Raw genomic sequence first — 19304 nt, forward strand, 5'->3', positions numbered from 1 at the left:
TACGTGACAGTTCTTGGCATAACTTATTCAACGAAGAGTACATTAAGCAATTGGGTAAACTCATCATCATCCTGCACAAGAAGCGAACAATGCTAATTAAGTCTGCTTGAGTTGTTTGGCTGTCCCATAGACTATTTTTAGCCTCGTGGACGTTAAATTTTTATTTATCTATCTATCTATCTATCTACTAGAAATTTGGAACTTTACATTGGGGCAAAACATGATCCGGGAAGTGCGAGTGTCAAAATTAAGCTCGCTGAGCAAACGGCATAAACCCTAAACTGTTCAAAGAGGATATTCGCCACAAACCTCATCTTGTCGGGTTGGAACTTGCTACTCCACCCGCTAAAACCTTCTTTCCCCAGTGCAGTGCATCGTGCAGGAGCAAACATCCTCTCATAAAAAATTTCTGCATTTCCGTACAACCGTTGTAGTCGACTCAAGCTGTCTAACAGTATTCCGATGCTGGGAACCGGTTTAAGAGCGCGTTTAGTTTACACTTCACCTTCTAACCTAAATATCTGGAGGATACCTTTAAACCAGCGCTTCGCATTTCTTAGACTAAGCAACTCTGCGAGATCTAGGCAGCAGCGACGGGGAAGCATATCTTTGCTGGGGTTAAGAAGTTACTCAGGCGCACCACAGCTTGGTTCCGGGCGAGGTAGCGGGAACGAATCCTCACCTTTCTCCAGTAGAAGAAGAGAACCTCCCTCCAAAACCCTCGTTGAGCAGGAAATGGATGTTGATAAATGGTTTGACAAGAGGGACGGTTCCATGCGTAAGCGTCGGAGAGAGGACAACAGGGGCTCCAATGGAGCCTCCGTTTCTTCAAGAGGAAGAGGAAAACCAAGTGGAGCAAGACCTGGAGGAGGAGATTCGAAGAAAGCCTTTAGTCGAGTGGTAGAAACTAGTGATGATGACGAGGACGACACCGATTTGTTTGAGAAGCGAGAAGTTTCTCGGTCAGCTCTTCGTAAAGGTCATACTCAACAGAAACCCCGTATGAAAAATACTAATGTCTTGCCAACGGGAGCAAGATCTCAGGGATTTTCTAGAAAAGAATCCGCAGTGTTGGAGCTCAGCGAGGACGAGGATGACAACGACGACGACGTTGAATTTGCTTCTAAGTTCAGTGTTTCAGAGGTATCAGCGCCGAAGCCGAAGCTGAAGCCGAAGGATATGCCTACCAACGCAGAGAGCAACGGGGAATCTTACTTGGGTCAAACAAGGTAATGCTTTTTTGCATTTCTTAATCTATTGCTTGTACCTCTCTCCTTTTTTCCCCTTCACCAGAGAGGACCATAGCAGATAAAATTACCATTGAGGTTAAAGGCCAGAGCGTAAGGTGGGCATGAATGTAGTATGAGCAAGGTTTAGAATGATAGCAGAAGACTTTCAGACTTACTCAAAAGACTAGTTGAGATGGAACAGTTTGGATGGACAGGAGGGCAATCTAACATGTAATGAAGATAAATCAATGGAGAAATTTCCCCTCTTCAAATTTTTCTGGGCGTACCCTTTTTCGCTAATGCCATTCAAATGACTGCTCATTCACGTAAACAATGTTTTTAATCAATTTGGTACAATTATCCTCATGGGGTGGCTCACACAATAATTTGTGAAATTAAATATAATATGTCAATATACAGACTACACCGGCCTCCTAGGTTGGCATTTCAAAAGCTTGATGTCTTTTTACTTTTGTTTAGCATGCCCGATTTGAAGGTAGTGGGAGACATGACACCGTCCTTAATGAAATTTAGACTTTGAGAATTGCACTTGCTTATTCTCTTCAAGTTAAAATAAGAGGTGCATACCTAGAGAATGGGCTCTCTTATGTGATGGAAGTTGGATCCAATCTTTAGCAATTACACATGCTAAACAATGCTTGTTAATATCAATGATAGGTCCACCCCTTAATCCTCTCCCAGAGCATTGACTGCCTCATTACATGATTTTTCCTAGGTCTTCCTCGAGGCCCACGTAATTATATAAGATATTTTGGTGACCTATGATGGTTTATGTGAGAGTGTTGGACGACCCCTTAGTTTCCTTTGTTCTCACGCCTTTCACCTCAGATCCAATATTTTGGTGTTTCACATTAAAACTTCAGAAGTCCGTTAGATTGAATTGTCAAATTTTCCTATCCTTGAGTGTCAAGTTTTAAACCCTTGACTTTGCCTCATATTTTCTTACAATTACGATTTAACCAAAACTCTCTCTGCTTGAGTATTTTTTCGTTGAAGATTGTAGCTGCGATAGAATTTTTTGCTATATGTTAAAAATCAGATAACACCTATATATTATGTTTACAGTTGGAGAAGATATTTAAGATAATATTAATTAAAGAGATATGTGTCATGTGTCATGCAAAGAGGCATGCATTTGGAAATATGAGAAGATTTGTTTTCAGAAGTGGAAGAGATCTTTAGTTGTGAGATGAAGAGTCTGTTAGTTCTTTATATTGTATCCAGTGGAAATCATTGTACTTCAATTATTTATTAGCTGTAAAGTGATATTGTCGTGGTGTGGTTGGGTTTTTTCCCTTCAAGTTGAGTGGTTTTCCCAAGACGATCTCTTGTGTCATTTGTACTTTTTGTTCTTTAGGTTGTTGTTTATCTTTATTTTCTAAGCAAAACATTAACATGGAATCAGAGCCAAGTTCTAATATCAGCTGTAAAGGAGAATGTATGAGGTTATTTGTGTAAGATTATTTTGAATCCATATATCCGACATGAAGAAAATTCATCTTGTCTTGTTTATGCATACTAAGCATATCAATCTCAGCAAGTTAGGGTTTTATATATTATTGTAGTCTGAGTCGGGTTGCTGCTGCCTAAGAGGTGCTTCTATATGGTCTAGTGTTGGAGTGACTCAACTTCATATCCATGTCATCGTGCACTAGTTAGGCATCATGTTCGTGTTTCTATCTTGTTCTATTGCACAACATATTCATGTGTGGTGGATCTTTGTATTGGCAAGAGTCCAATTGTTTGCCAAATGCTCATACTTGACATGCTGTGATTGTTTTTTTTGACATTTTTCGTTCTTTGGCGGGCGAGTATTATTAGAGATAATCTAGAAATTGTTAAATTTGGTACTATTGTTGGAGGAGGAGGCGGAGTAAGAAGACAAAATAAGGAGTTTGTATATATACAATAATATGTTTGGGGTGATCCCAAAATTTTTGAGATGGTTGAAGAGGCTAAAGACGCTTAAAATGTTTTCTAATGAGGTGAATATGTTACCCTAGGACTTTAGGGATGTGGTAGAGATGGAGAAGTGGCACGTGAAATTGGGCGAGTCTTCCATGCTGAGTAGCTTGCCTCCGCTCAAAAATGTTAATCCTCTTAAGGAGCTCGAGTTGTGTAAAATGCCACCTTGCCCTTTGGTTTTTTCTCTTCACTGAGATTTCTCAACTCAAATCCCTTATTCACCTCTCATTTTGTCATTTTGCCATTTCATGATATGTAAGTGCGTGAATGATTTGTTAATGAGTTTCTCACTTGTATATTTGTTATGAGGGATTGCGTTTATCATTATTTGGTTTGTTTATTACTCTTCTATGTTCTTGTGTTTTTGAAAGTTGCTTATTCTGCAAATTATGTTTGAACTGTGCTTTATTGAGTTTCTCAGCTATCAGTTCTCACCGTGCTCGAAGTACTTTGAAGAGGGTCATAAATAATATGAGTTGGCTCTATATGATGATGGGCATCTTAAGGTAACATGGCATCTTGGACGTGCTATCGTTCTTTTAATTTATCCTGATACAATGTGGTGTCTTTAGTCTAGCATTAGAAAAAATTGCACCATCAAGTTCAAGAAGTTAAATTTTTTTGAGAGAAAAAGATAAGTATTTTGTGCTATGTTCTATTTTTTATTGTGTATATTATCATGCATCATCCATGTGTGGTGTTAGTATTAGATTTTTGGTAGTGCTATGGGCATTGCATTGGCTGTGCATGTATTTGCGTGCATTAAACCACAAAGAGATAAGTATTTATGATTATATCTCTTGGATATTGATTATAAATTGTGATTGCTTTTAGCATTTATAGTTATGAGTTATTAATCTCTCATGATTGCAGGACAAGAAGTAATGGGCTGATGAGAGATTATATGCAGACGGGGGGATTTTGCACATTGTCATAGAACTAAATTGATGATACAAAAAGTGATATTCAAAGGAAGTATTTTTAGCTTCACAGGGAGGTTACGCATCAAAGGGAGATGTCTAATTCCTTGCAAGTTTATGTGGCAGTGTGATTGGTGAAGTCTCATTGTTTGGTCAAATTAGAATAAGCTATCTTATTGTGGTGATATGCTGAGAGGGAGTCCTTGTTCACTGAGAATCTCAACCATTATTATCCATGCTGGTAACGAGTTGTTCTCTGCGAGAGAAGTTCAAGGTGCAATTCCTTGTTAATGCATTCTTTACTAGTAGAAGTTTGAGGTGAAAGCCCTCATTCCACCCTCTACGAGTAGGTATGGTGGAAATGCATTATTCTTTGCAAGAAGTTTGAGGTGAAAGCCTTCAAACCACCCTCTGCGAGTACGTATGATGGACCACCTTCTACAAGTACGCATGGTGGAGATGCACTCTTCTTTGGGAGAAGTTTGAGGTGAGATCCCTCGTTTTACCCTCTGCATGTAGGCATGGTGGAAGTCGTGTGTGACTCAATGACTTTAATTTAATGTGTTTATGGATTAGCCATGTTGAATTGTGTTATGTCGAGATAACGTGTTTTATGTGGTGTCAATTTATCACTGACATCTTTGTTTGCAGCTATGTTTGCTTGGCATAGTAAAGATTTCTTTCTTGGTAAGCGGGAGTGTTGAAGATTGTGTCTACGAGGGAAGATCTTTATCTCTAATTTTGCTATATTTTCAAAATGGGATAACAGCTATATAGTATATATTGTTTTTACAGTTGGAGTAGATATTTAAGATATTTGTTTGAGATAATATTATATGAAGAGACATGTGTATGCGTCATGCGAAGAGGCATGTGTATGGAAATATGAAAAGACTTGTTTTTAGAAATTGAAGAGAATTTCAATTGTGAGATGAAGAGTCTCTTAATTCTTTATATTCTATTCAATGGAAAGCATTGTACTTGAATATTTTATCATCAATAAAAGTGATTTCTTCGTGGTGTGGAATTTTTTTCTTTCCTTCAAGTGGAATGGTTTTCTCAAGCCAATCTTTTGCTTCATTTGTACCTATTTTGTTCTTCCTTTTATTGCTGTTTATCTTTATTTTCTAGGCAAAACATTAATATTATCATAAGGTAGGCTCAAACCTCGACCTCAACATTTGTTGACTGTATTTTCTTAATTGGATTTAAACTCGGGAACTTTCCCCATTCTCTATGCCTCAATGTTATGACTCCACATTTGTCAAACCTTGGCTCCTCAATTGAATGCATATCACATGGATTCCCCCTAATCAGCAATAGTTTAATAGTTTTTGTTATTTTCATGGCAAACACTACTTACCATCGCAGATTTTCTAAATCACTATTAATGTATCTATTATGCTTTAAAATGACCAAATTTGACTAGGTGGTGCTGATAAACTTATTTCAATCAAAAGGGCATAAATTTGTAAGAACAAAAGAGAGAAACAACAAATTATGCTATTAATTATAGTCCTTGTCAACTAATATGCCATCTCCATTTTGCTATTTTGATGGATTTTGTAGGTGATTTTCTTGGCCTTGCACTAAAACTCACATGCCATTAATGCTTAGCAATGTGACATAGGGATGTAATTGAGCCCTTGAGTCCTTGCGTCCTTGGGATGGGGACTAGGACAAGGCAACTTCCACTGCTGCTTAGGCACCACCAAGTTGTTGACCAAGCACCATCAAGCCTCTATTGCTGCTTAGGCACCAAATATCAATTTTTGGGGGAGAAATTCTTCAAAAATGAAGAATCTAAAGGCTATAAAAGAGGGACAATGTGCTTGATGGTGGAGTGTTGCCCCTCGACCCCACCTTGTATTGCAACAAGTAGCTTGCCTTAGGTGTTGCCCTAGGACGCCGCAAGGGGTGTTTTCTCTTGACCCCATTAGTCACTAGAAACTTGCTTTTGAATTTAAAAGCAAAAGAAGAGATTGATCAAGAAATTGGGTTGAATCAAGTTGATGTTTTTAGACCCACTTTATTGAGTTCTAATGATGAGGAGCACTTTGCCTTGAGAAATAATAAGAGGCATCCCTTCACTATTTTTCACATTTGTATGTATTTTGATGCATGCTGCTCATTATAATCATCTTTTTGTAATCGTCTTATACATCTTTTCATAACTAGCATTTCAAGTACTACATGTATAGTATATAGCATATATAACACTAGCCCTCACAGTCTCCTCCGATCTCCACCTTGTGTCCCCTCATCTTGGATACCCATCCCTTTGTTCCCCTATCCTCGACAGGTGGTGGAACACTAGTTCTTAGAGTTATGGAAAATGCATAGAAAATAATATTCTTTCCTTTTCATACATTTACATGATTCTAGAGCTTCTATGGTTTCCATAGTTGCTAGTTTGTCAATAATTAGAGTAATTTTTCAACTTGTGGAAATTGATCCTTGCATACCCCCAAAAATCCCAAATTACTTATGGGGGAGCTGCCCCTCTTAAATACATAGGAATACCAACAATGCAATAGTGTTCTCCCTTAATTGTAGTAGGCATTTTTGTCAAGAGTTCCTAGGGTGAGCTTTTATTTCTTTATTATTTCAAATAGACAAATTTGTTTACCAACAAAGTTATAAATGAATCTATCTAAAGGAATTTTACCACTGCCATCATGTGCAAAGCATTCATCTAAAAGAGATTTATTGCAACTAATAATCCTTGACTTAGTGATAGGAATAGGGGTTAGGTCTGCAATTTGGGTGTACTCCTAGGCTTGATGGACAAGCTCAAGGTGTCTGTTGCAAGACGCGGGTATGTTAATGGATAAGATCGTAAGAGGACCCTGCTTGTATATTATATTAAGTATAGTAGTGTTTGGGATTCTTCTAATAAAATTTTGAAATTACATATATTTGGTAATGATTAGTATTCTCTTTGAAACATTGTTGAAATGTATGTTTATCTATCTATTGAAATGTATATTTAATATTTATTGATGTCATAGGCATCTACTGCATGGTGCAGGTAGGTTAATGGAGAAGATCCTGAGAGAGTCCTTCTTGTATATTATATTAAGTATAGTAGTGTTTAGGATTCTTCTAATAAAAATGTGAAATTACATTTATTTGGTAATGATTGGAATTCGCTTTGAAACATTGTTAAAATGTATTTTTGTTCATCTATTGATAATTAAATTGGCTGCATGCTCAAAATTTTTAATTAAGTCATTAATCCAGGCTTCATTTAAGAATTCTAGAGCAAATTAAGAGTCCTAATAGGGGACATTACAAGGTGAATAGGTAGACATCAGATTCTACGTTCACTTAGTGTAATATGGTGAAGACGAAAGCTGTTCAAAATCTAGTTGGCTGAAGGTAGACATTTGAATGGGCACACCAGGTTAGGCCAAGGTTAAGATGGGTTTGAAGGAAAGCAACTGATATATTAAAGTCAAGCTTGAAGGCAAACAGTGCAACTGTGGGAGTCAATAGCTTTGAAGCAACAGAAAACCTTTAAGAAATAGTGACAACAATAATTATTAAATGAAGTAAAATGCATGTTTGCACTCAGTCACTTTGGTTTTGGTTGCATTTTAGAAATTTATTACTTGTGCATAATCTAAATGGTTCAAAGTGTTAAAACTTTTGTCTTAGTGTTTTGTAGTTTCTGCCCTCTAATTATATGCCATAAATTGAAATTGATCTCTATGCTTGATTAGGAGTCCTTATATTTACCTCACTAAATCTTTTTATTCAAAGCCTCATTACCCTTGGCCACTATGAGTTTTAAGTATATATTTTTGGTTTCATGTTTGTTTATTAGTCTCCCTAGTGCATATGACATGTTTAAGTGGAATATTCCATACAGTTGAAGCTATGCATAGTAAATGTCAGTCATCGCAGTGATGGCTATTATCAAATTCATTGGCATGATATTGAAAATTGAATGCTACAAGTTACTTTTTATAAGTTGCTAGTTTTCTGTCTTTTAGAATTTGGTATTATGATTGGATTTTTTCTCTCGTCTCGTTGAATTTGTTATCTCCTTCATATTGGGAAGTTGCCGATGGAATGAATTTCTTGTTAATCTTAACACACTTTCATTGAAAAAAGGAATTTAAAAGAAATAGTATTGAATGTTTTCTTGTAGATTTGAGGACTGTAATATCTCACCACTCTCGCTAAGGGCAATCAGAGATACTGGTTACGAACAAATGACAATCGTTCAGGAAGCAACTCTTCCTTCTATCCTTAAGGGTAAGCTTACTTATCATTTTCTTTACAACCATATATGTACCAACATTTAAAAGAAAAAGGGTTTATAGTCATGAGTTTTTAAGGCAACCCAACTATCTTCTGTTGGGAAAAGTTGATGAATAGTTGATTAAATTGGTTAATGACTCTTTTATAGATTCTGTGAATTCTGTTTGCTTTGACACACCTGATTGGTCAGATGAGCAAAATGTTCTACTCATGTTTGAGAGAGATGATAGATAATACTAAAAAACATATCCTGCTGGGTTTGAATGTGCTGTAGATTTCGAGCTCTAGAAAAGATAGTATGTGAGCAATAGGTGATAACATGAACAATATATTTCATCCTTACTCATTGATTCACTTGATTCCATTTTATTATAGATATTTGTTTCTAATCCCAGCAGCTTCATAAATTTATCTTTCACAGTTTAATTGCTGCTTGACAGTTACATTTTAGAGTTTTTTGAACACTGTCCAGTTCATGGGGTTTTCACCATATATTTCCTTCTAATCCATCTTTGTGCATGTTGCTTAAACCTGCTTTTTTCTGTCAGATCCTTGACAATAATCCCAACAAGCTTGAAAGACTGGATGGAAACCTTTCTGGACTTGCTGCCATATAACCAAAGTAACAAGAATCAGAATCAGATCGAAATCGGCAAGGCCGAATCAAATCGTGAATCGGCCATGAATCGGAATCGAATCGGCCATGAATCGGAAAATTTAAAAAACCCTTGAAATTTAGTGAGTAACTTATTTCATAAACCCTTTATCGCTGATTCGATTCACCGATTCACAAAAAATCGTTTGGCTTGAATCAAATCGCCGAATCACGTGAATCGCATGAATCGCCGTGATTCTTGGAACTATGCATATAACCTTTTAAATTTGAACTAACCCATGGATCTCATCTTCAGAAAGAGATAAAAATTACCTTAGTTTGCTCATTAGAAACTATCCTAGGTAGACAATCCAGACACCTAGCTGACTCGAGGATCAGAGAGCTTGTGAGCTGAAAAAAGAGACTTGTCAAAACAAACTGGTTAATCTGAAATGTTCTCTAGGGAAGAGATAGAAATGCCTACAGATGAGAGAGCACTATTGATTTTATTAGCCGGCAACAAGCCAAAGTGATAGTGGAAATATCTAGAATTTGTATCCCCCTCCTTAACCCATCTATTTATTGACTTTTGACATGAATAGATTTGTTCTTTGCTTGCCACCTGGTCTTGATAAGATATAAAAGTGATCTGCACTAGATGAACCTATGGACAGACCTCAGCCACCTAAGTCCCAAGCAGTCGTAGCCATTTCTATGAAATTTTCAAAAGACCTCTTCTTCCAAGTTAATGAGCAATTATTCACTCTTAAGCTAAAAGCAGATAAGGACAGAGAGTCCACTAAAATTCTAAGGCTAAAAGCAGATTTTTGGCATATTGAACCACATCTATTTGAATTTGAAAATGACATTTTTGAGTGGAGCAGATACCCACTAAGGTAGACAGGGAAGTGGTCCGAACCTGAAACTGGAGGAGCAACAGACTCTGAGCACCAATCTTGCCTAAGCCAGTTGCTGAGACCAAAAGCTGGTCCAAATATTCTGCAATATAACAGAAGCTTTATAATTCATTGTTTCAATAGGAAATGTTCTTATTAGGTGCCTGATTCAATGAGTTATTATAGTGCATGAAAGACTCAAAAAGTCCTCTCTATTGGCCCTTTGAAAGCTCCTGGATTTATTTGTGGTCCTTGTGACGGCATTGAAGTTCCATTATAATAAAGTCTGTTCCAACTTTATTAGAGTTAACTATCTAAATAATAGACTTACATTTTTCTAAAAGTAAACTGAACCACAACGTTCCCACTGAACTTGTGGGGAAGTTTCCAAGTAAAAATTCAACATTGAGTAGACTAAACCATTAATTTCCCTTGGTGAATTGCAGCTTCATTAAACAAAGCTACTTATTCCAAGTATCACGTGTCAAAATTACCTCCTTCAGAGTGACACTTCCCCTAGTCAAGAAAAATGAATTCCATGTTGGAGAAAGATCCTTGGAGTAGAACTAGCAATGGTCAAAAAGGACGAGGAAGTCTTGCTGGTCTCGGGTAGTAGATTTGCATCTCCAAATGCATCCAAGGAGATGTCCCTTCAAATTGTGACTGCCCAGGGAGTGACTGAAGATCCCCAAAGAAAGACCATGCTACATGATCCACCTTATGGCAAGAAAAGTGCAGGAATTTAATCTTTTTTTCATGTGAACTTGAGAGATCCATCAGAAGGTCGTTTTCTGCAACAACTGCCATGCAAGCCGTGGAAGCCTTGAACCCATGCTTTGAGAGCCTATCACTTTGAAGAGGACTAGCATTTGCCTTTGAGCCAGCAGACAGACAGCAATAAAATGATTCCTGATCCAATTTGACAAAATGCTGAGATTCTATTTCTTCCTAAAAACTGAATTTTTGTTTTCTCAACTCCCATTGATGCTTCATGCTTTTCAGTCTAAAGCTCATTTAAGGTGGACGATCATCTTCCGAAGGAACAAAATCATTAAGGCCTTCTTCTGCGAAGTCATGAGTGCCCACATTGCAGATGTGTATGGTCCGAGACCTATCTCTTGGGCCCTACTGCTAGCAGTGCACAATATCATGCTCCTCACAGCTCCCATTGTATGTTGGAGCTTGTTATGCAATGAAAGAATGTTATTCTTGAGGAGATTGTTGATCCATTGCATGATCCTTAGAAGGTTCAACTGTCTTGCATAGTTATTGTAGTTTTCTGGTAAATTTCCAAGGATGGGATTCCATCTTTAACGATGGTTTCTATTTGGAATTTTTATGCTTTTAATACTGCTCATTTCATGACATCTGAAGGTTTGCATTGCTCCTATCTTGAAAGAAGTGTTATCAAATTTGGGAGTGATTTTGGAAATTGGAATCGTATTAGAAAGGTTTGATTGTGCATTAAAAGACTAATAAATATATGGCAGTATCAATAAAGAATTTAGGCTTAACAGTTACTGGGAGGTAACTTTGATAGAATAAAATTGCACACTATCTTACAATGTGATTATCCAACTTACAATGTGATTATCTGGCAAGTGAATAGCAAAAAATAATTATCCCACATGTAATAGACATTTTCAATGAAACAGTGCCTGGTCATCAAACTCTTGTGAACAGTATCTGTGATGTTTTATTTTAATTTCTTTAGTTCTGCTTAGCTTGGAGAGGCACTACACATAATCAGAGTCAGCACCAGCTGTTGTTTCATCCTCTAGAAATTCTAACAATTTCTCAGCACTGTTTCAGTTTATATCAGTAAATGTCCGTTAGATGTTGCACACATAACCTGACATGTGCTTTTTTTTATGCTTATAATGTATAAGCAATATTTTTAGTTTGTCAGCTTTATCAAAAAATAGAGCCTTTTGTCCATCTTTAAAACTGGCATTTTGTTTCAAAGTTATGTCACAGGGTTTCCTGAAATCCGGCAAAAAATATTTTTTAATTAAAAATGTAAAATTTCCAGGTTTACGCTCTTAAGATTTTAAATAAAGTCAAAATAGATTTTGTCAAATAGGTAGCACTTCCCTCTTTCCAATGTGTGGCTTCTACAAACTTGCACTTCTCTGCAGGTAGGATATTTTTTAGAGTTTACACAGCTTGAAATCATATGGGAAGTTTCGGACCTAGAAACAATCGTTGTTTCCTTTCACATTCTTTTGTAGCGTGTGCTTCATGAATGATTATTAAAAATACTCCCCATGTGCGGAAAACTATGGCAAGAAGCCCATGGCTTGTGGGAGATTTGTAAACCCACAATGTAAACATGTTGCCTATTATACAAATAGGAAGACACAGGGATGTCTTTATCAATTTTTTTGTTTTCTTTTAATCCCTAGCTTAATCCATTGCTCAAAAGGCCAGCCAGCTCATAGGATGGCGTAATAAGAATTCCATTCATATGAAACAAAATATTGTCAACACTTCCGTTTCTTTGTGGCAGATCTTTGATGGGGAGGCATGGAGGCAACTATAGTATGCCCACACCAGGATTGAATCTTTGACAGGCAAAACCAGCTGTTCATTCGAGACCCACTAGGGCTTTATTTTACCTTCATATCTGACTTCAAGTATTATTATATTTTATTATAAACAAATTTAACATTTAAATTGTTTAAATTAAAATAAAACAATACTATTTTTGAATTTGTTAGCAATCGTATTGGAACTTGAAGTATTTTCTTACAGCACTGTTTAATTTTAAATATAACAAATATAAATATTCAAATTAAGTTAAACTTATTAATCTATTAAATTTATTATAAATTATTTAATAATTTTAATTTGCTATATACAAAAATCAACAAAAAATATTCTTTATATTTATTACTTGTATTTTTTTATAAAATCAAATTTAAATAAGGCGGATATATTCATGAATATTTTATCAATTTTTGTTCTTTGCAGAATTTTATTGGAAAAGTTTGTTGCCGAGCACCAATTCAGACTAAAACTTTTTGACATAGATTTCAAGTGTGCAAATATTTTATATAAGCACTGAATAGACATATTGTGGATGTAATGTTTGTGGTGCTGTCAGGGTTTATGATCACTCTGTATTACATTCTTAATAATGACTTTTGTAGTTCAATTTTTTTACTAATATTTGCTTGTCTCAAGATAATTTTAAATGCTAATTGGAATGTATGCCGCAGTATTCATATAATATTCTCACCTAGAAAACACGACTTTGAGGAAATTTGTGTAAATCATGGTGTTTTGGTAGGTAAGTTATTAAACTTGCACTGTAGAACAGAAAGAAAAGATACATTTTACACTTCAATTGGAAATTCATTTCTTGGGACATGGATATGTAAGTGGAGGTTTTTTCATTTGCCTTTTGTTTTAAGATCAATAATTTTTTAAACACTCACTGCCCACTGATGATTCTGTGATAAAGAATATGTTCATGTTCAATAGGGTTATTATTGCCTTGGGTGAATATAATTGTTGTTTTTCTTCCTGCATGCAGGCAAAGATGTGTTGGCCAAGGCTAAAACTGGTACCGGAAAGACGATAGCATTCTTGGTAATCACCATTTTGGGCGCAAAATGGTATTTCATACTGTATTGCATCCTTATGACTGGTTTGTATTAATTTTTGAATCTGATGTTGGGGAGTGTGGGAAGGGCAATTTATGTTTTCTTTGCTCTGCAGCTTCCTTCTATTGAGGTGATTTTGAAGTCACCACCTATCAGTAGAGATGAGAAAAGGCCTCCTATCATTGTACTTGTAATTGTTCCCACTCGGGAACTTGCAGCTCAAGCCGGTGCAGAGGCTGGAACTTTGTTGAAGTACCATGCCCATATTGGTGTGCAGGTCGTGATTGGTGGCACAAAATTGCGTCAAGAGCAAAAGCGTCTGCAAGCAAATCCTTGCCAGGTTTGCCTTTTGATATTTAATACCTATTTATGAGGTTGAAATTTTTAAATTTTACAGAGTTATGCTCTGATGAATCATAAACTCATAGGAAGCGTCCAAGTAAAATGTGATAATTATTCTCATCTTGAAAGTGTATAGTTGAGGATTAGAAAGCTTAAATAAATGGAAACCACAAAAGATTCAATTAAATCATTTATTATTGTATTGCCTAGTGTTATTTTAAGGAATGGGATTATCCAATGGCCCTAGGTGCCCTGGGGCATTGTTGATCATACCTATTACCAGAAATAATTGTGCTTAATTATTTGTGACAACAAAATGATGAATCTATGTCATGGAGATGCTTTATATAGTCACTTGGGGGAGAAGATAAATTGACATTTTTTCCGTGTGCAAACGTCAAAGTAGAAGTGTATGAAATACAACTCATTTGCATTTATTTACAATAAGTCGATAGAAACTTAGAACTCCTCATAGAGACAAGATGCCATCTTAAAAAAATAGTAATTTCCATACGCTCTAGATATGACCTATAGACAAGTATGATTCTGAGTATTGCTTTACCTAAAAGAAGCGCATGTATATTGGCAAAAATCTCAAAGCAACATTTAATGCTATTAGTTGTCTAGCTACTTTATTATTTTGATTACTCATTGCTGCTGTTTCAGCTGTTAAAATACTTTCAATTTGTTGCCAAACTTTATAATTGTTCTAGCTTTCTTCCTACTTTTGCTTAGTGCTTTAAAGTTGTCCAGCTGTCAACTTCATTATTTCTAGCCACCCTTACAGCTGTTTTCTAAGTTACTGATTCGGCTGGTTTAACTGCCGGATCCAGAATCAATTTGTACTAGAATCAGGCACGTGTGGAAACCCATGTGGAATTAGTTAAAGTATTGTAGCTGCAGGAGATATTTTAGTACCTGATATGCTACTTGCATTTGTTGACTTTATCTTAGAACAGTATTAAATGCTGCATTTAAGTATATTTGATTTTAAGATATCTTTGAGGAGATATGAAGGATCCACCGCTTGGAGATGTGAATAGTCTCTGTGTGGAGATGTAAATACTATTAGCCACCCGTTTCAAGATTGGAAAGGTCTGAAGTAGAAGAATCATTGTTATGGAATATCTAAAGGCCTCTTCTTTCTTATATATGCAGTCGAATATTGCTGGCATTTATGGTAAAAAAAAATCAGCTTGTGTTCTGAGCATTGTATCTAACATTTGTTATTATTCAATATAGAACTTTTTGGTGTGGCTGGGTTTTTCACCCGCTAGTGGAGGGTTTTCGAAGGAGAAATTATGATTCTTTGTGTTCATTATCTGAAATTTTGGCATTTGCTGCTTCTTTCAATCCTGGTATAGAAACATTGACATGGTATGAAAGCCTAGTTTAAGCAAGCATCTTGTGTGTGGATTTAGTAGTAGTATTCATTCTGCTGCCAGCAAACAGACTCTATTGTTTCTGCATTAAAGATTTCGGTTCAATTGGTGGTGTTGCCATGGAAGTTCTGAGTGCTTGATCAGAGTATCATTTGTTTTAGTTTATATGTATTTTCTGAGTGTGTAGAGTGGGATGTTTATCATGATGTTGAGATCTATGGTAATGTTCTGGGAGTTCTATGCGTATTCAAGACTTAACGAATAACAAGTATCAACTGAGCTGATTGGTGGTGGAGGGTAGTGTGATGTAATCTGTGGAGATAAAGTTTGTCGTGTATGAAATATGATCCTAGGGCTTGAGAAAGAAGTCAACTACAGTAGGGTGGCTGAAGAGTAGGAGGGGTTCAAAATAATTAGATTGAACCATAGTGCATCTGTGAGATCTGACTGTAGAAACATGGGCTCTATTCTATTGCTCAAAGCACTTGAAACCACAGGCTGTGTTGCCTGGCTTGAGCAGTGGCTGTAGAACTTGCTTGCAGAAGTTAAAAGACAGGTAAAACATTAAAGAGATAAGTACTTCGTACCCTTGATTGATGTTCATGAATCTTTGTAATTGTTAAATTTATACAACTTTTAGCATTATATTTCTCTTCAGGATAGCTTGATTCTATGAACTTCTACTATTCTCTCTAAAAATGCTTCCAAGATGGATTCAGAAGCAATGAGATGATGAGAGATTACATGCAAAGTCATGCAGACTGTAGAACGTGGAGGCATTGCTTGCAACCATGGTACTGAGTTGGTGCTACATATCTTCGTTAAAGAGGAAGATCCTATGCAGTTTGTCATTATGATTAGTCTCTTCGAAGAGGAAGAAATGAGATTTAGAGGGAGCTTGCGGCAAAGGGAGAATGCCACATTCTTTGTAGAGGATCAACAAGCTTGAGAAGTAGTGTGACCTCAAAAGCACATTATTTGGTCAACATTGGAATTAGCTCTATTTTGTTATGATAATCAAAGTAGTGAGAATGCTGTCTCTACTAAGAGGGAGTCTCCATTTAAAGGGAGTTCGACTATCCATCACAGGCAACCTTGGATGAGGAGGTTAGAAGATTGATAAATGTCTCAAAGAGAGCTACATCATCATGAAGTTGTTAATGAGTTCTTCATGGGGGAGAATTTTGAAGTGCAATTCTTTGTTAATGAGTTCTTTGTGAGGGAAAGTTTGAGGTGCAATCTGTTGTTAACAAGTTCTTCTTCATAAGGGAGAAGTTCTAGGTGCAATCCCTTGCTTATTAGTTCTCTTTTGTGAGGGAAAAGTTCGAGGTGCAATCCCTTGTTAATGAGTTATTCACCATGAGGGAGAAGTTTGAGGTGCAATCCATTGTTAATGCGTTCTGCATGAAAGAAGTTTGAGGTTATACCCTCTGGGAGTAGCCATGGTGGGTGTCATGTGAGGGATATCATGACTTAGCACTTGTGTTTTTCACTCGTGGGAGTAGCCATGGTGAACATCATGTTGAGAGAATTCATGGTGATCCGTGATGAAGTTTTTGGTTTCCTTCACAATGGGTGTAGCCATTGTAATTGTCATGTTGAGAGACTCCATGTGAGAATTTGGAAAAATATCTCCTTTGTTGAGAGGGAGTGTTAAAGTATTGTATTGTCGGTATCTGCATTGGTTAACTTAATCTTGGAACAATATTGACTGCAACATTTGAGTATGTTCGATGTTAAAAGACCTTTGAGAAGATACGAGGATATTTGAAGAGCCTTTGTGTGGAGATGTGAATATTACGAGCTGCCCGTTTCAAGATTGGAAAGGTTTGAAGTTGAAGAATCATTATTATGTTATATCTAAAGGCCTATTCATTGTTATATATGTAGTCCTATTTTCCTGGAGTTTATCGTAAAAATCTCAACATATGTTTTGAGAATTTTATCAATCATTTGTTTATTATTTAATAAAAGACTATTTTTCTTGTGGCTGGGTTTTTCACCCTCAAGTGGAGGGTTTGCCCAAAATAAATTATGTGTCTTTGTGTTCATTATTTTATCTCTTGTTACTTATTCCAATCCTATATAGAAACAATAACAAAATTGAGTAAGGTTCGATTGTTTACCCCTTGAAACATATTCGTCGGTCTCCTAATGATTGTAAAAAATTGGGACAATAGCTTTAGAATGAGTGGTATAAATCTCATCATGCAAGTGACATATTCCATACAACCTAAGCTTGTATTGAGTGTTATGGATACAAAGCTGAGGAGAAATGCATTAGATTTGATTGTTGGAAGGTGGAGAATCGTGTAAGGTCTATATTTAGTAGCCATGCCTTGTGGTGTTGTTTGTTGTGAAGCTTATTCATCCACATGAAGCCAAACAAAGTCATCTATTTTAAAAGAATTAACTTGTTTTTGGTCATGAGGTAATTTGGGTTGTGTTGTGGAAGGTGGTCTTGGATTTATTTGCAATTTGTGGAATGCCTTGTTAAACCATGAGTAGCTCTATCATAGTGATGTTGAATGAGACATGAATATGTGGCCCACTGGCTAAGCTTATGGCGATAGATGCAAAGAGCATGGATTAAAGGCAAATAAAGAATGCAAATTTGACCATTCAATAAAAGGAAATAGAGAGATGTAATTTACAAGCCATAATTGTTGACATCTTAAAGTTTTTCAAATATGCTTGAAGAAAAGTAGGTAGCTTGTGGAGTATTAGAGGACTTGGAGCATGCCTTAGAGAGGCAGTTTGGAAATTTGATAGAAAACCACAAATGTACAATCATGTTATTGTGAGATATTGGGATAATCACCAATGAAGTCCATGGAAATGAATTCCCATGTTCTAGAGGGTGTTGATAATGACTGATATAAGGTCTTTTGGACATTAGGAAAATGAAGAAGCTTCTTTTAGTCAGGTTGGTGAGAAGAGTCGGTGGGATCACAAGATTAACTAAAGTTATATAACAAGATTCCTCAACTTGCTTTCACATAGACGAAAATTATAAATCCCAATCAATGTTAAAAGGTCTTTTGGACATTAGTAGAACAAACAAGCTTCTTTTAGTAGAGTTGGTGAGAAGAGTCAGTAGGATCACAAGATTGACTAAAGTTATATAACAAGATTTTGAAATTTTTATGTCGAGGATTTTTATTGGGTCCACTTATAAAGTTCATATTTATTTGATCTACCTCATTTTATTTTAGAATTTGTAGAGAAATAGTAATGAAATTAAGATTGTGCTTATTCATGATGATTTTCTGTTATTAATCATTCTCTTGGCCTTAGTCATCATTTGTAACTTGACTATCAACATCCTTTAGTTTTAATTTTGACTTTGTATTTGGACTCAGTAAGTGTGATATCCCTTGCCCAAACTGACTAATTTTAGCTAAAGGAATATTGTCAAACACTTGTATTGCTGCCTTTCAATGCTAAGAAATTTAGAATGTTCGCAAGTGATATTACAATGCCTCTTACAATGAACTAATATGCAAGTGCAGTTCTTTTGATATTTTCAATGCATATACATGGAAACTAGATATGGAATGCATACCTACAGCCAACTGACATTTGACAAACAATTGACATACAACTATTATGCTGATAATATATGCTATCAGATGGACATTTTGTCAAACAAATGGTATGCAACATGTATCTCCTTTATTGAATTCATTCTCATGTACAATGTTGCTATGAGTTTGTCAAGACAAATGGCTCACAATAATGACTACAGTAATGCCAAAATCTGATTCTGAATTATCGCAACAAAATCATATGCCCAAAAAAAATTACAATGTTAACTACTAATAGCTGCAAGAGGAACTTGATAATAGTGATGCCCAAGGATGGAGATGAATCAAGCATAAGTACTGTAGCGTGGCATTGTTTTTGCATACTGTAGCAGCCAAGAATAAATGTATGCTCCAATTTAAGCACAAATAGAACTCCTGAATTGAAGCTCTCTTGAATACCAAATTTAGTGGATATTTCACCATCTCAAATGTTTGCAACACTGAAGAGTTGATGTTCTCCAATGGCTGACTGAAATTGGAAACTTTAGTT

The 19304-nt window shown here is 36.1% G+C and overlaps 1 protein-coding gene across 1 annotated transcript in view; it reads left to right on the forward strand.

Moving 5' to 3' along the window:
- Positions 1 to 376: 376 nt before the first annotated feature.
- LOC149548300 (DEAD-box ATP-dependent RNA helicase 31-like) overlaps positions 377 to 19304 on the forward strand; it is a 59779-nt gene continuing 40851 nt past the window's right edge. Inside the window, exons 1-4 of the mRNA XM_089792394.1 lie at positions 377 to 1229; positions 8292 to 8398; positions 13434 to 13489; positions 13619 to 13843. Coding sequence (XP_089648520.1) covers positions 463 to 1229; positions 8292 to 8398; positions 13434 to 13489; positions 13619 to 13843 — 1155 coding nt within the window. The 5' untranslated portion in view covers positions 377 to 462. The remainder of the gene's footprint in view (positions 1230 to 8291; positions 8399 to 13433; positions 13490 to 13618; positions 13844 to 19304) is intronic.

The sequence above is a fragment of the Cupressus sempervirens genome, chromosome 7 (assembly GCF_028749045.1).
Source record: "Cupressus sempervirens isolate cs-2001-9-10 chromosome 7, ASM2874904v1, whole genome shotgun sequence".
Taxonomy (NCBI): domain Eukaryota; kingdom Viridiplantae; phylum Streptophyta; class Pinopsida; order Cupressales; family Cupressaceae; genus Cupressus; species Cupressus sempervirens.